Source organism: Mus caroli, chromosome 5 (genome assembly GCF_900094665.2).
Source record: "Mus caroli chromosome 5, CAROLI_EIJ_v1.1, whole genome shotgun sequence".
Lineage (NCBI taxonomy): Eukaryota > Metazoa > Chordata > Mammalia > Rodentia > Muridae > Mus > Mus caroli.
In genome coordinates, this window is record NC_034574.1 from 58,759,198 (window position 1) to 58,771,850 (window position 12,653).

The 12,653-nt window shown below is 42.9% G+C and overlaps 1 protein-coding gene across 2 annotated transcripts in view; it reads right to left on the reverse strand.

The window, feature by feature from the left end:
• Positions 1–12,653, reverse strand: part of Smim14 (small integral membrane protein 14) — a 45,862-nt gene that overhangs the window by 14,302 nt on the left and 18,907 nt on the right. For both annotated transcript variants that reach the window (XM_021163061.2, XM_029477511.1), the window contains exon 2: positions 6,979–7,087. In XM_021163061.2, coding sequence (XP_021018720.1) covers positions 6,979–7,053 — 75 coding nt within the window. In that variant the 5' untranslated portion in view covers positions 7,054–7,087. The remainder of the gene's footprint in view (positions 1–6,978; positions 7,088–12,653) is intronic.

Consider the following 12,653-nt stretch of genomic DNA (forward strand, 5'->3'; position numbering starts at 1 on the left):
ATATATTTGTTGTTAATTTGTTGTTGTTTTTCGAGACAGGGTTTCTCTGTGTAGTCCTGGCTGTCCTAGAACTAGCTTTGTAGACCAAGCTGGCATCGAACTCACAGAGATCCACCTGCCTCTGCCTCCCAATTATTGGGATTAAAGGCATGCACCACCACCCAGCCATGAGATATATATCTTAATCCTTAAGAATCCAAAAGGAGGGGAAAAAAAAATCCAAAAGGACTGATTGCTCTTCCAGAGGTCCTGAGTTCAAGTCTCAGAACCTACATGGTGGTTCACAGCCATTTCTAATGGGATCTGATGCCCTTTCCTGGTTGTGTCTGAAAACAGCTACAGTGTTCTCATATACATTCAATAAATAAGTCTTTAAAAATAAATAAATAAAAGAGGGTTGGAGGGCTGGAGAGATGGCTCAGTGGTTAAGAGCACTGACTGCTCTTCCAGAGGTACTAAATTCAATTCCCAGCAACCACATGGTGGCTTTCAACCATCTGTAATGGGACCTGACGCCCTCTTGTGGTGTGTCTGAAGACAGTTATAGTGCACCCATAAATACAATAAACACACCTTAAAAAAAAAAAACAAAAAAAAAACTAAAAGGAATCATCTGAACACTCAAGATTATTCCAAGGGGAAACAAGTCTACGAGACTCTTAAGTCTTAAGAACAGAATCAACCAACCTTTCCACGTGTATGTTTTTTGTGTGTCTATGTGTATGTATAATATATACTTATATACTATGTATAAATATATACACATATATACGTGTGTATGTACATACATGCACTACATACATACACATATATACATACACACACACACTTTAAAATGTTTTAAGATCTTTTTAAAAAAAATTTTGTTGTTGTTGTTCTGTTTTTGTTCAAGGCAGGGTTTCTCTGTGTAGCCCTGGCCATCCTGGAACTCACTCTGCCTTCCAAGTGTTGGGATTAAAGGCATGCACCTCCACTACCCGGCCTATTAAATCTTCAAAAATAAAGTGAAGGGAATGAAGATGACACTCAGTGTCAGAAGACAGCTCCACACCCCTGTGCACACAAAACACACGAACAAACACACATACACAGCTCAAACATACACACCTAAAAACACACCTCTTTGTATGCATACACACACAAACACACATGCACAGCTCAAACATACACACCTAAAAAAAAAAAAACTTAAAACAAATTTGGGGGTAGTAGGGGCTGTCCTGAAACACATTCTGTAGACCAGGCTGGCCTCAAACTTGAGAGATTTACCAGCAGCTGCCTCCCAAGGGCCAAGATTAAAAAAGTGTACTCAACACTGCCTGGCAATTTAAAATAATTTTTATTTTATTTATTTTCTTTCTCTCTTCCTTCCTTCCTTTTCTCTTCTTTTTCCTGAGACTGATTCTCACTATGTGGCCCTGGCTGGCTCGGAAGTTGCCATGTAGACCAGACTGGTGTCAAACTCAGACCCACTTGCCTGTTAAATAATGGGATTAAAGGTGTGCATGCAGCACTATGGTCCACCTTCAAATACATCTTTAAAAAGAGAACTACTAAGTTAGTGAGAGGGCTCAGTCGTTAAGAGCACTGACTGTTCTTCCAGAGGTCCTGAGTTCAATTCCCAGCAACCACATGGTAGCTCACAACCATCTGTAATGGGGTCTGATGCCCTCTTTTCGTGTGTCTGAAGACAGCTACAGTGTACTCAAATGAGAGAGAGAAAGGGAGAGAGAGGGAGGGAGGGAGGGAGAGAGAGAGAGAGAGAGAGAGAGAGAGAGAGAGAGTGAGCAGTTTCAATGGAAACAGAAAAGGTCCTTCTCAAGGCTGCTTTTTGCTTTTCCTGGCTGTAAAGAAATAAATTAAAAGGCAAAACCAAAAACCCACAGTAGATAGTTATAAGGAAATAGCTTTAGTGCTACTTCTGCCTTCAGTTAAAAGCCGACTTAGACCATGGTGTGGTATTGCTGTCTGTGCATTTATATGGTAAATAAAACTGCATGTGACACAACAAGCATGTACTTCAGCTGAAAAGGACTCACAGGGCATCTATGCTCATTCACCTTGTTTTAGAAAACATTTCACAAGCCAGGGAGGGTGGCTCACACCTTTAGGCCCAGCACTGGAGACAAGCCTATCCTACCCAGCAAATTCTAGGCCTGCCAGGGCCACATAGTAAAACCCTGTCTCAAAAAAGACAGACAGACAGACAGACACAGACAGACAGACAGACAGAAAGGATTTAATAAATGAAGCCTAAAGGATTACACTGGGAGAAAGAAGGGACACAGTCCATTGTGAGGATTGGTACAGTGTGTGACGGTGCATGCGTTTGCTTGCCTATGCCTGTACAACTGGGACCAGACGATAACACAAGGTCTCTACTGTTCTCCAATTCAGTTTTATTTTTAAAGATTTATTTTTATATATGTGAGTATACTGTCGCTGTCTTCAGACACACCAGAAGAGGGCATCAGATCCCATTACAGATGGTTGTGAGCCACCATGTGGTTGCTGGGAATTGAACTCAGGACCTTCACAAGAGCAGCCAGTACTTTTTTTTTTTTTAAAGATTTATTTATTTATTATATGTGTGTACACTGTAGCTGTCTTCAGAAGAGGGCATCAGATTTTTGTTATGGATGATTGTGAGCCACCATGTGGTTGTTGCGATTTGAACTCAGGACCTTTGGAAGAGCAGCTGGTGCTCTTAACCGCTGAACCATCTCACCAGCTCCAACCTGGAACTTTTTGACCAAGTTAGTCCACAGTGATGCTGCAGGGCCCCGTCACTTTCTGTCCCCATGGCACAGCTTGGGGAGGGAGTGACAGACATGGTCCAGCATGTCTGGTTTTCTATGTGTACCTGGGATCTGAACCCAGGTCCTTGTGCTATGTAACTCACTGAGCCATCTTGCCAGCTACCATTTAAAAAATGTTTCTAACCACCCCCACATACACAAATTTTGAAACATCCCCCAAACAAATAGAAACATACGCAACCCCCAAAGTGCAGCTGAATTACAAATGTTCAATGCTCACACATCTCAGCGATGTGGGAGGGAGGAAAGGAGAGGGACCTTAAATTCCTGAGCACTCCAGTCTGCGCATTATTTGTATTGCAGTTGCAAACAGCTCTGAAACGCTAGGTTTATAACAGACGGTTGCTTGCTTTACATCCAACAACCCAGCACTGTAGGTTGATAATAAAATGTATGAACAAGTTTACATTCTTTATACTAAAACTTAGCCATGCAATGAAAATACAGTAACCTGATTAATGTTTATGTCCATAAAAAGGGGACCACCCAAGATTTCTATATTTGTAACTTTTTAAATAATTTTTAAATTATGCTAAGAACAAATCTCATCAATTTAGAAATCAAAGGTAACAAAGCTTCATTATAATTGTTGAAACTTGTGATGGAGAGATGTCTCAGTGGTGAGCATTCTTCCTGCTCTTTCACAGAACCAGAGGTGGAGCCCACACCCATGTTGGGCAACTCACAACCACCCAGCCCCAGATGCAGAGGACCCAACACCTGCCTCTGGAAACTGTGAGAACTGAGCTCACGTGTGCAAACACAGACTCACACATATCTACATAAACAAAATAAAATCTTTCTCTTGTTGTGGGGTTTTTGTTTTGTTTCTGGACAGGGTCACTCTTCATAGCCCTGCCTATAAAGAAACTCAGCGGTCCACCTGCCTCTGCCTCTGCCTCCTGAGTGGTGGGATTAAAGGTGTGCGCCACCACCGCCCCCGGGAGAGTAAGTGCTCTTAGGCAAGCCATTTCTTCAGCCCACCTCTGAAGTCATCCAGAAAATATCTGCCTTTGCCGTTTCCCTCAAGTGTTTCCCTAATTAAAAAAAAAAAAAAAGAATGTAATTTTATGTGCATGAGTTCTGCTGCAGGCATGTGTGTGCACCATGTGTGTGCCTGGTGCTCTTGGAGGTCAGAAGAGGATGTCAAACCAAGTTACAGGTGGATATGCTGGGAACAGAGCTCTCGTTCTGTGTAAGAGCAGCCAGTGCTCCCAACCACTGAGTCACCTCTCCAGCCCCTACAGCTTCCCCTAATTTCAACTCCAGTAGTTTTCAATACATTTTAGGCTTTACAGTAATCCCAGCATGTTGTAGTTTGAGGCCAGCCTGGTCTACAGAGTGAGCTTCAGAACACTCAGAGCTACACAGAGAAGTCTCAAAAAACCCAAAACTAATCAACCAACCAAAACCTCTAAAAAAATAAAACCAATCAATCAATCAATAGACAAATAAATTTGGTTTTTGTTTTGTTTGGTGAGATAAATGCCTAGTTTTGATCTTCTCTATATGGAGATCAGTTTTCCATAAGAAGTTATACAAGGGTTCTTAATTGTTTTTAAATATGTGTGTGTGTGCATGTGTGTGTGTATTTGTGTGTGTGTGTGTGTGCATGTGTGTGTGTATTTGTGTGTGTGTGTGTGTGCATGTGTGTGTGTATTTGTGTGTGTGTGTGTGTGTGTGTGTGCATGTGTGTGTGTATTTGTGTGTGTGTGTGCCTGCTTGTCTGTCTGTGGAGCATGTGCATGTGGTGCCCATAGAGGTTGCCTGAGAACTCAAATTACAGATGGCTGTGCATGGGCGGCTCTGTGGTGCTGGGGCAGGGGCTTCTCTGAGAGCAGCCATGCTCTGCTCTCACTGCCGAGCCGTCTCCTTGGCTCCCTTAATCTACACGTGTTAGATTTATCACCTCTGCTAATAACCAGTTAACAGAAGACTATGACTTCAAGTTGTGCTTCCCTGGTCGGTCCACGTGTCTGCTTGTGCTGCTCTGACTACAATGGCTCTCTAGAATGCTTTGAAACTGCTTTTATGCCTCTAACTATTGTTTTGGCCACTGTTGGGTCTTTTGTGCTTCCACATAGAGCTTTACAATTTTTTCTAGTTTTACAAAGTTACTGAAGTTACCCGCTATTACACTGTAACTGAGACTCCCTATTTTCTACCAGTGTTTGCTTCATAAAACTAGGTGTTCCTACTCAGTGCATACAAATTCATCATTTTTGACAAACAATCCTATTATCAATACATAATAACCTCCTTTGTGTAACATGTTTTGTCTTTAAATCTATTTATACTTAATCCACTCCTGCTTGCTTTTGGATCCCATTTGCTTGATATGTCATCATTCGTTACTCTTCTACTCTGTGTCCTCACAGGTGAGTTTCTTACAGGCAGCATTCTGTTGAGCATTATCTTCAATCACGTGGTCTACAGTGAGTTTATTTTTTAAAATACATGTATGTGTGTCTGTGTACGGGTGTGTGCATGTGAATGCAGGAGCTTGTAGAGACCAGAAAAGGATGTTGGAACCACTGTAGCTAGAGTTACAGGTGGTCATGACTGCCTCACAACCTGAGAAATGAACCTGGGTTCTCTGAAAGAAAAATAAATACACAATCACTGAACCCTGTCTCCAGCTCATGTCTGTGTTTTATTTATAAAATTATGACTGTAGTCCCTAAGCCGCAAACTTCAAAATCCATCTAAACAGCAGCAGGCCCCTCCTTCCTGCCCCAGTCTAGGATGCCCCTACAGTAGCTGTCAAAAATGGTGTTCCTGATAGCACTGTGACACATCTCAGCCTGCAGCCATCACAGCTGCCCCACAAGAGCTGTCCATGGTGGCTCATCTCTGTTCCTACCTCAGTCTACAGCTCTCATAAAATACCACTGAAGAAGCTGTTCCTTAGGAGCTGTCCACAGTGGCAGCACCTCCTCTCCAGCCTCTTTAGGCAGCTCCACAGAGATGGCCCCTCAGCCAAAGCCACCTACAGGCCAGGAAGGCCTTCCCATCCTAAAGTTAATGTTACCTATTGTACATGAGGCCCTGCATATGAACCCTAAATACATTTTTTAAAGTACTTTATTATTAATAGTGCTCAATTTTCTGTAAAAAGTACACACTCTGATATAAACAGTATTAGTTTTACGCTTAGGAACAAGGAGGGTCTTAAAATGCTCTAAGTTAAATCATACTACACAGATCAATAAGACTATCCGAATTTCTTAATTTAAAATCTGCCTTTGGAGCCAGGCGATGGTGGTGCATGCCTTTAATTCCATCACTCAGGCAGAGGCAGATAGACCTCTGTGAGCTTTGGTCCAGCCTGGTCTACAGATCAAGTTCCCCGTCAGCTTTTCCTCCTGCGTGCTGGAATTAATGATGTTGCACCACCACTGCCCAGATCAAAAAAGTAATTTTGTTATGTCTTTGTCAAATAACTTACTAGGTCTAGAAATGCTTTCTACAGAGATTCTTACTGGGGTGACTTATGGCAAGCTCCACATAACTAAAAACAATGATCTGTTCCAGCATGAATACAACAGGCTCAGCATGATTGTGGTTAACACTGCAGGATGGCCAATGTCCTTAAAAGAAATCTACAGAAATAAAGAGAATAATTGGTTTTCATCTCTAATAAAACAAGTACTGGCAAGTGTTTTATCGTTTTCGTAACTGACCACAGAGTCTCCACTATCAAATACTTCTTAGTGACTCTCTGGAGAAAATCCTCTATTAACCTTGGTGCTGGCTAGTTTCTTCTCTATTACCCACAAGTCACGGTCATCTGGGAAGAGGGAATCCCAACAGAGAACATGTCTTCATTACATCAGCCTGTAGATAAGTCTGTGGGGCATTTTTATGATTGATGGTTGATGTGGGAGGACCCAGGCCACCATGGCAGTGCTGCCCCCTGGGCTGGGTCCTGGGTTGTTAGGAGAATGGGCTAATAAGCAAGACGTGGGCTACAAGGGTGGCCTCTCCTTCAGTTCCTGCCTCAACTTTATGAGGGAAGCTGAAATAATCCCTTCCCTCCCCTAACTGCCTTTGGTCATGACCACCACTGCAGTAGAAACATAACTAAGAGAGACACTGATCCCCTAGGGCCAGGAAGAATCCAGATCAGCTGGGAACTGGACTCATCTGTTCATCTCACCAGGTTGATGAGTCTTCTCATAGCATGTTCGTGAGAGCAAATACATTCACAGGGATCAAATCCTCCTTCAGCCATGGTCACCAGCTTGATCTTACTCAGCTATTTAAACCTAGAAATAAAGAAAAAGACAGTTAATACTGTTGAAAGCGGGGCAGTGGTGACTCATGCCTTTAATCCCAGCACTTGGGAGGCAGAGGCAGGCGGATTTCTGAGTTCGAGGCCAGCCTGGTCTACAGAGTGAGTTCCAGGGCAGCCAGGGATACACAGAGAAACCCTGTCTCGAAAACAAACAAACAAACAAACAACAACAACAACAAAGAATACTGTTGAATTTCTCTTCAGTTATGGAAAATTCATATACTGCATAAGCTATAAGTAGTATCTACTAATGGCATATACCTTATTAATATGGAATAATTACAATTTTATCGTATGATTTATGAACCTATACAAGCTACTGGCTCCTTCTGCCACCAGCCCCACTTTCTGTAAAGTAAGTGTCTTTTGGGTGCTCTAACTGGCTCTGCCTATTCTACTTAATTACTTTATTCCTAAACTTTATTTGCTACTGAAAATTTAAAATTTTAAAGCAACCATTATGCTAACAAGAAAGAAGATTGGCTGAGCACCATGGCATGTGTGTAATCACAGAAATAAGGAGGCTACAGAAATCTGAAACCAGCCTGAAGTACAGAGCAAGTCTGAAGGTAACCTAGGCGACAGAGTCTTCTCCAAAACCCGAGGGAGCAGAGGGCAGAGAGCTCAGTAGTTAGGAGCACTTGCTGCTCTCCAAGAGGACCTGAGTGCCATTCCCAGCACCCACAGTGGGCAGCGCACTACTGCCTGTAACTCCAACTCCAGGGGATCCAAAACCCTCTTCTGGCCTCTGCAGCCTACTGCATGGATATGATACACACAAACCCATGCAGATACACACACATACATATATAAAAAAATTTCAAAAAAAAAACCTGAAAGAAAAATGAGGTTTTAAAAATATCAATGTTTATGGAATTAAATTAATGACAACAGGGGTGGGAGCGGTGGCTCAGCGTTCAAGAGCACTCGAGGACCTCTGAGCCATCTTTCCAGACCCCATCAGGTAATTTTTAAAAAACTTTCCTGAGTGATAGGAAATTAAGTGAATATTGAGATTGACTCATTTTGCTGCCTAGAAGAGTCTTTAATTTAAAACCCAAGCAGGGAGGAAGGTTGACTTCTTACAGAGGATGGGGGTTTGATTCTCAGCATCCACAGAGTGGCTCAAAACCAGCTGTAAACCCAGTTCCTGGGGAGCTAATGCCCTCTTCTGACCAGTCATCCATGTGAATACATACACACACACACACACACACACACACACACACACAAAACATTCATATACATAAAGAAACATAATTTTTTTAAAATTAATGACAACAGCCAGAGATACAGTGTTACACTTTGTTTTGGTTTTTGGTTTTTGTTTTTTTTCAAGACAGGGTTTCTCTGTGTAGCTTTGGCTGTCCTGGAACTCACTCTGTAGACCAGGCTGGTCTCGAACTCAGAAATCCGCCTGCCTCTGCCTTTGCCTCTCAAGTGCTGGGATTAAAGCCACCCCGAGCTCAGTGTTACACTTTGAAAAGCAAGAAGAAATGAGATTCTGGGATGGAGTACTAGCAACCAGATTTATCCTTCTATCTAAAACAATTTTTAGAAACTGGATAAAAATGCATAAAACGGGCCAGAGAGATGACTCAGCAGTCAAGAGCATAAACTGGACTTGCATAAGGAGTCTGATTCCGAGGACCCACACTGGGCAGCTCAAACAGCCTGCCATTCCAGTTCCAGGGGGTTCTGATGTTTCTGCTTTCCATGAGCACCTACACTCAAGTGCACATTTCTCTCTCTCTCTCTCTCTCTCTCTCTCTCTCTCTCTCGCACTCAAGTGCATATTTCTCTCTCTCTCTCTCTCTCTCTCTCTCTCTCTCACACACACACACACACACAAACACACTTAAATAAAATAAATCTTATTAAATACAACAGCATGTTTCAAGCTGGGGTACATTAGGGCAATTTTTAAAAAGATTATTCATTTATTTATCTATTTATTTAATGTACACACAGTTTTGTCTGCTTTTGTATCTTTATACCAAAAGAGAGCATTGGATCCTATATGACTACAGTTATAAATGGTTGTGAGCTACCATGTAGGTGCTGGGAATTGAACCCAGGACCTCTGAGCCATCTTTCCAGACCCCATCAGGTAATTTTTAAAAAACTTTCCTGAGTGATAGGAAATTAAGTGAATATTGAGATTGACTCATTTTGCTGCCTAGAAGAGTCTTTAATTTAAAACCCAAGCAGGGAGGAAGGTTGACTTCAAATAAAATTGTGAACAGGAGGAGGGGGGACAACAGGAGTCAGGCTGAAGAGGGTCTTTGGGTTACAGTGAGCATCAGGTCTTTATTCAAAGAGCAATGTGGAGCCCACCATGGTAGAGCTGCCCTAGCTTATTTTGAATGAAAAAAAAAATCACCTCGTCTGTGCCTTACAAAGCTGAGAGGAGGGGCTGGAGAGATGGCTCAGTGGGTAAGAGCACTGACTGCTCTTCCAGAGGTCTTGAGTTCAATTCCCAGCAACCACATGGTGGTTCACAGCCATCTGCAATGAGGCCTGATGCCTTCTTCTGGTGTATCTGAAGGGAGCAATGGTGATGTACTCATATGCAATAAATAAATAAATAAATAAATAAATAAATAAATAAATAAATAAATCTTAAAAAAAAAATAGAAAGCAAGCTGAAAGGAGAGAAACCAGAATACATCAAGGAAGTCTGGCCAAGCCTAGCAATGAAGGCCTGCAGCCCCAGCTACCTGGGATGCGAAGCTGGAGGAATGCAAGTTTAAGGTAGGTCTGAGACAGGACACAGAGAAACTTCTAAGGTCAGTCTAAGCAACTTAGCAAGACCTGGTGTCAAAAATTCAACAGTGGTCTTTAGTCAACAGCAGAGCATGTGTCTGCATAGCATGTGGTAAGGTTTAAACTTAATCCCCAGTATACAAAGGAGGGCTGAGGGGAGGAACAGGGAGGAGAGGGACTTTGTAGACATGATGCTCTTTGAATAGATCATTGCTAATGATGCATATGAAGACGGTGAATTACATAAACAGTGTGAGAAGGGCCGGCTTCCTACCCACAACCCTCATAGCAAAATAAACTCTAGACGCACAAGTGATTGAAAGTTCAAAGGACCACGACAGTGTCCACAACTGACATGTGTAAAGTTACATGACTGGGAACGTGTCGAAGGACAGACAAGGAAAGCAAAATCACGGACAACTTTGACAGTAACTCATGAGCCAGAAACGCAGAGTGAAATGAAAAGACAACTTTTGAAAGAGCATGTTCTGTAGGCCAGGCTGGTCTGAACTTGATATACAGGGCACAACTGTGAACTCTGCTCTTACTCCCAAGTCCTGGGATTACGGGTGTGTGCCGTCCATCACACCCAGCTCTCCAGCCTCTCAGCACAGAGGCACTTGAAAGGCACTAGGGAAAAGAGAGACTTCCTTCTACCCCCAACCATCCATCAACCAATGTAAGCTCTTCTCAAGTCTGCCTTTCAATTTATTCACAAAACTCCAACTTGACCTGCCTCTCCTCCCAAGGACTCCATCTTAGTCACCGCCTCAACACCTCCCCACAGCTTCAGCCACAGCACTCACTGAAGAAATACATATGTGCTAGGAATGTATCCACAGACTGGGGTTTTAAGTTATGCTCATCTCGACTGGCTTCCATGTGAATGAGCAGTTTTAGACCCGGACACTCTTTAACAGTGCTATGCTTCTACACAGCTTTCTACAGGTAAAGGGGTAAAGGTGCTCTCAGTTCTACCATAAAGCCTTCACTTTATGGTTGCCATCTTTAAATAACCCTTTTTTTTTTGGGGGGGGGGCAGATGGTGGTGGCTCTCGCCTTTAGTCTCTGCACTCACAAGGCAGCAGCAGTAGGATCTCTGAGTCTGAGGCCAGCCTGGTCTACAGAGTGAGTTCCAGGGCAGGGAAACCCTGTTTCAAAAAAAAAAAAAAAAAAAAAACCACGGGTGGGGTGGGGTGGGGATGGACAGGACACACAGTTGGTTAGGAAACAAGGTGTGCCAACTCTGCAGCAGAAGCTGAACAATGTAACCAACTTCACCTCACATTTGCTTCACAGCAGATGAAGCTGTACTGTGCTGGGCAAGCCTTAGCAGGGCCACTGAGTCAGAAAGCCTCAAAGAGGCCTTTGATGGAGCACTTAATGCCCTGCTCTCTCACCTTTCCTGCTGCTAAAGCTGCTTGCCTCTTTAGCTTACATCTTTGATGCTAGGCAACAATGCCAACCTCAAAGGAATGGGCTTGCTCCTTAAGGACAAAACCAGCCCACTACTGGTCTCCTTAAATGTGCAGAGCTAGGGACGTAGCTTGATTGACATTAGGCTTGTCTAACATGCAGGGTTTGATTACCCCCAACCTCAGCAACAGAAAGGGCATGCTAGAACATTCCTGTAAATGCCAGCACTCTGCAGGAACATCAGAAATCCAAGGACATCTTGATATAACAAAAAGGTGCAAGTGATTACAAAAGGCCTAAGTCATGAAGACACTCTAGGGCTAGGAGAGAAGGGTCAGTGGCTAAGCACTCACCCTCTTGCAAAGGACCCAGATTAGTACCCAACAGCCACAACTACATGGAGCTCCAGTTCTGGGGAACCCAATGCCCTCTGGTCTCCATGGGTCACAAAGGCACACACATAAAGAGCTACATAAATCAATCCTTTAAAAAGTCAAAAACACACACACTTAAATCTTTCAGCAGTGGTGGCCCACACCTTTAATCCTAGCATGTGGGAGGCAGACACAGGCAGATCTCTGAGTTCAAGGCCAGTGTTGTCTACAAAGTGAGTTCCAGGACAGCCAGGGCTACACTGAGAAACCCTGTCTCAAAAACAAACAAACAAACAAACAAACAACAACAAACCAAGATAATTTAGAGAAGCTGAAGGAATTGCATATGGCTTAAACAAAACTGGCCCTGAGTGGACAATGACATCAGGTAAGTAAGGACTATTTAGAAGCAGCCACTCTAAATTTTTACATTTGGAAATAATACACAAAACATTCAACTTACAGTGTCAGTACTTTCCTAATGAAGTTACTATCTGAGACAGCAACCTGACTGTAGTATATGATCATCAGTTTGTATAGTAAAAGGGATAGATGGGCATATATATACACAGCAAGCTCTCAAGCCCAGCCATTCCTAGACAATTCCTAGTAAGGAAAAGCAGCTGAATGACCCTGGCTGTCACATAGCAGAGCCATCCCCAGTGCTGCAGAAATGGTCAGCCTCTCTCCACCAGGACTTTTCTTGGTGGATTTGGCAGCTGTTTCTATATCTAGTGAAGAAAATGTCCAGTGTTAATAAATTTATAGTCGGCCGTTAAAGACAAATATTCAAGCCAGCCTCCTGGGTTCAACCTACCTAAGTTCGCCTTTGCAAGGGTCTAATTTAATGGCCTCATCAACTGTGGAGGTTAGGAAAGAGACAGTAAATCTACTATGTGTGCTTCTGAGGATGACGCTTATGGCTGGGATTTGATTCCTTAAAGAAACAAACTTGCTTGTTTGTAACCAGCAATAAGTATC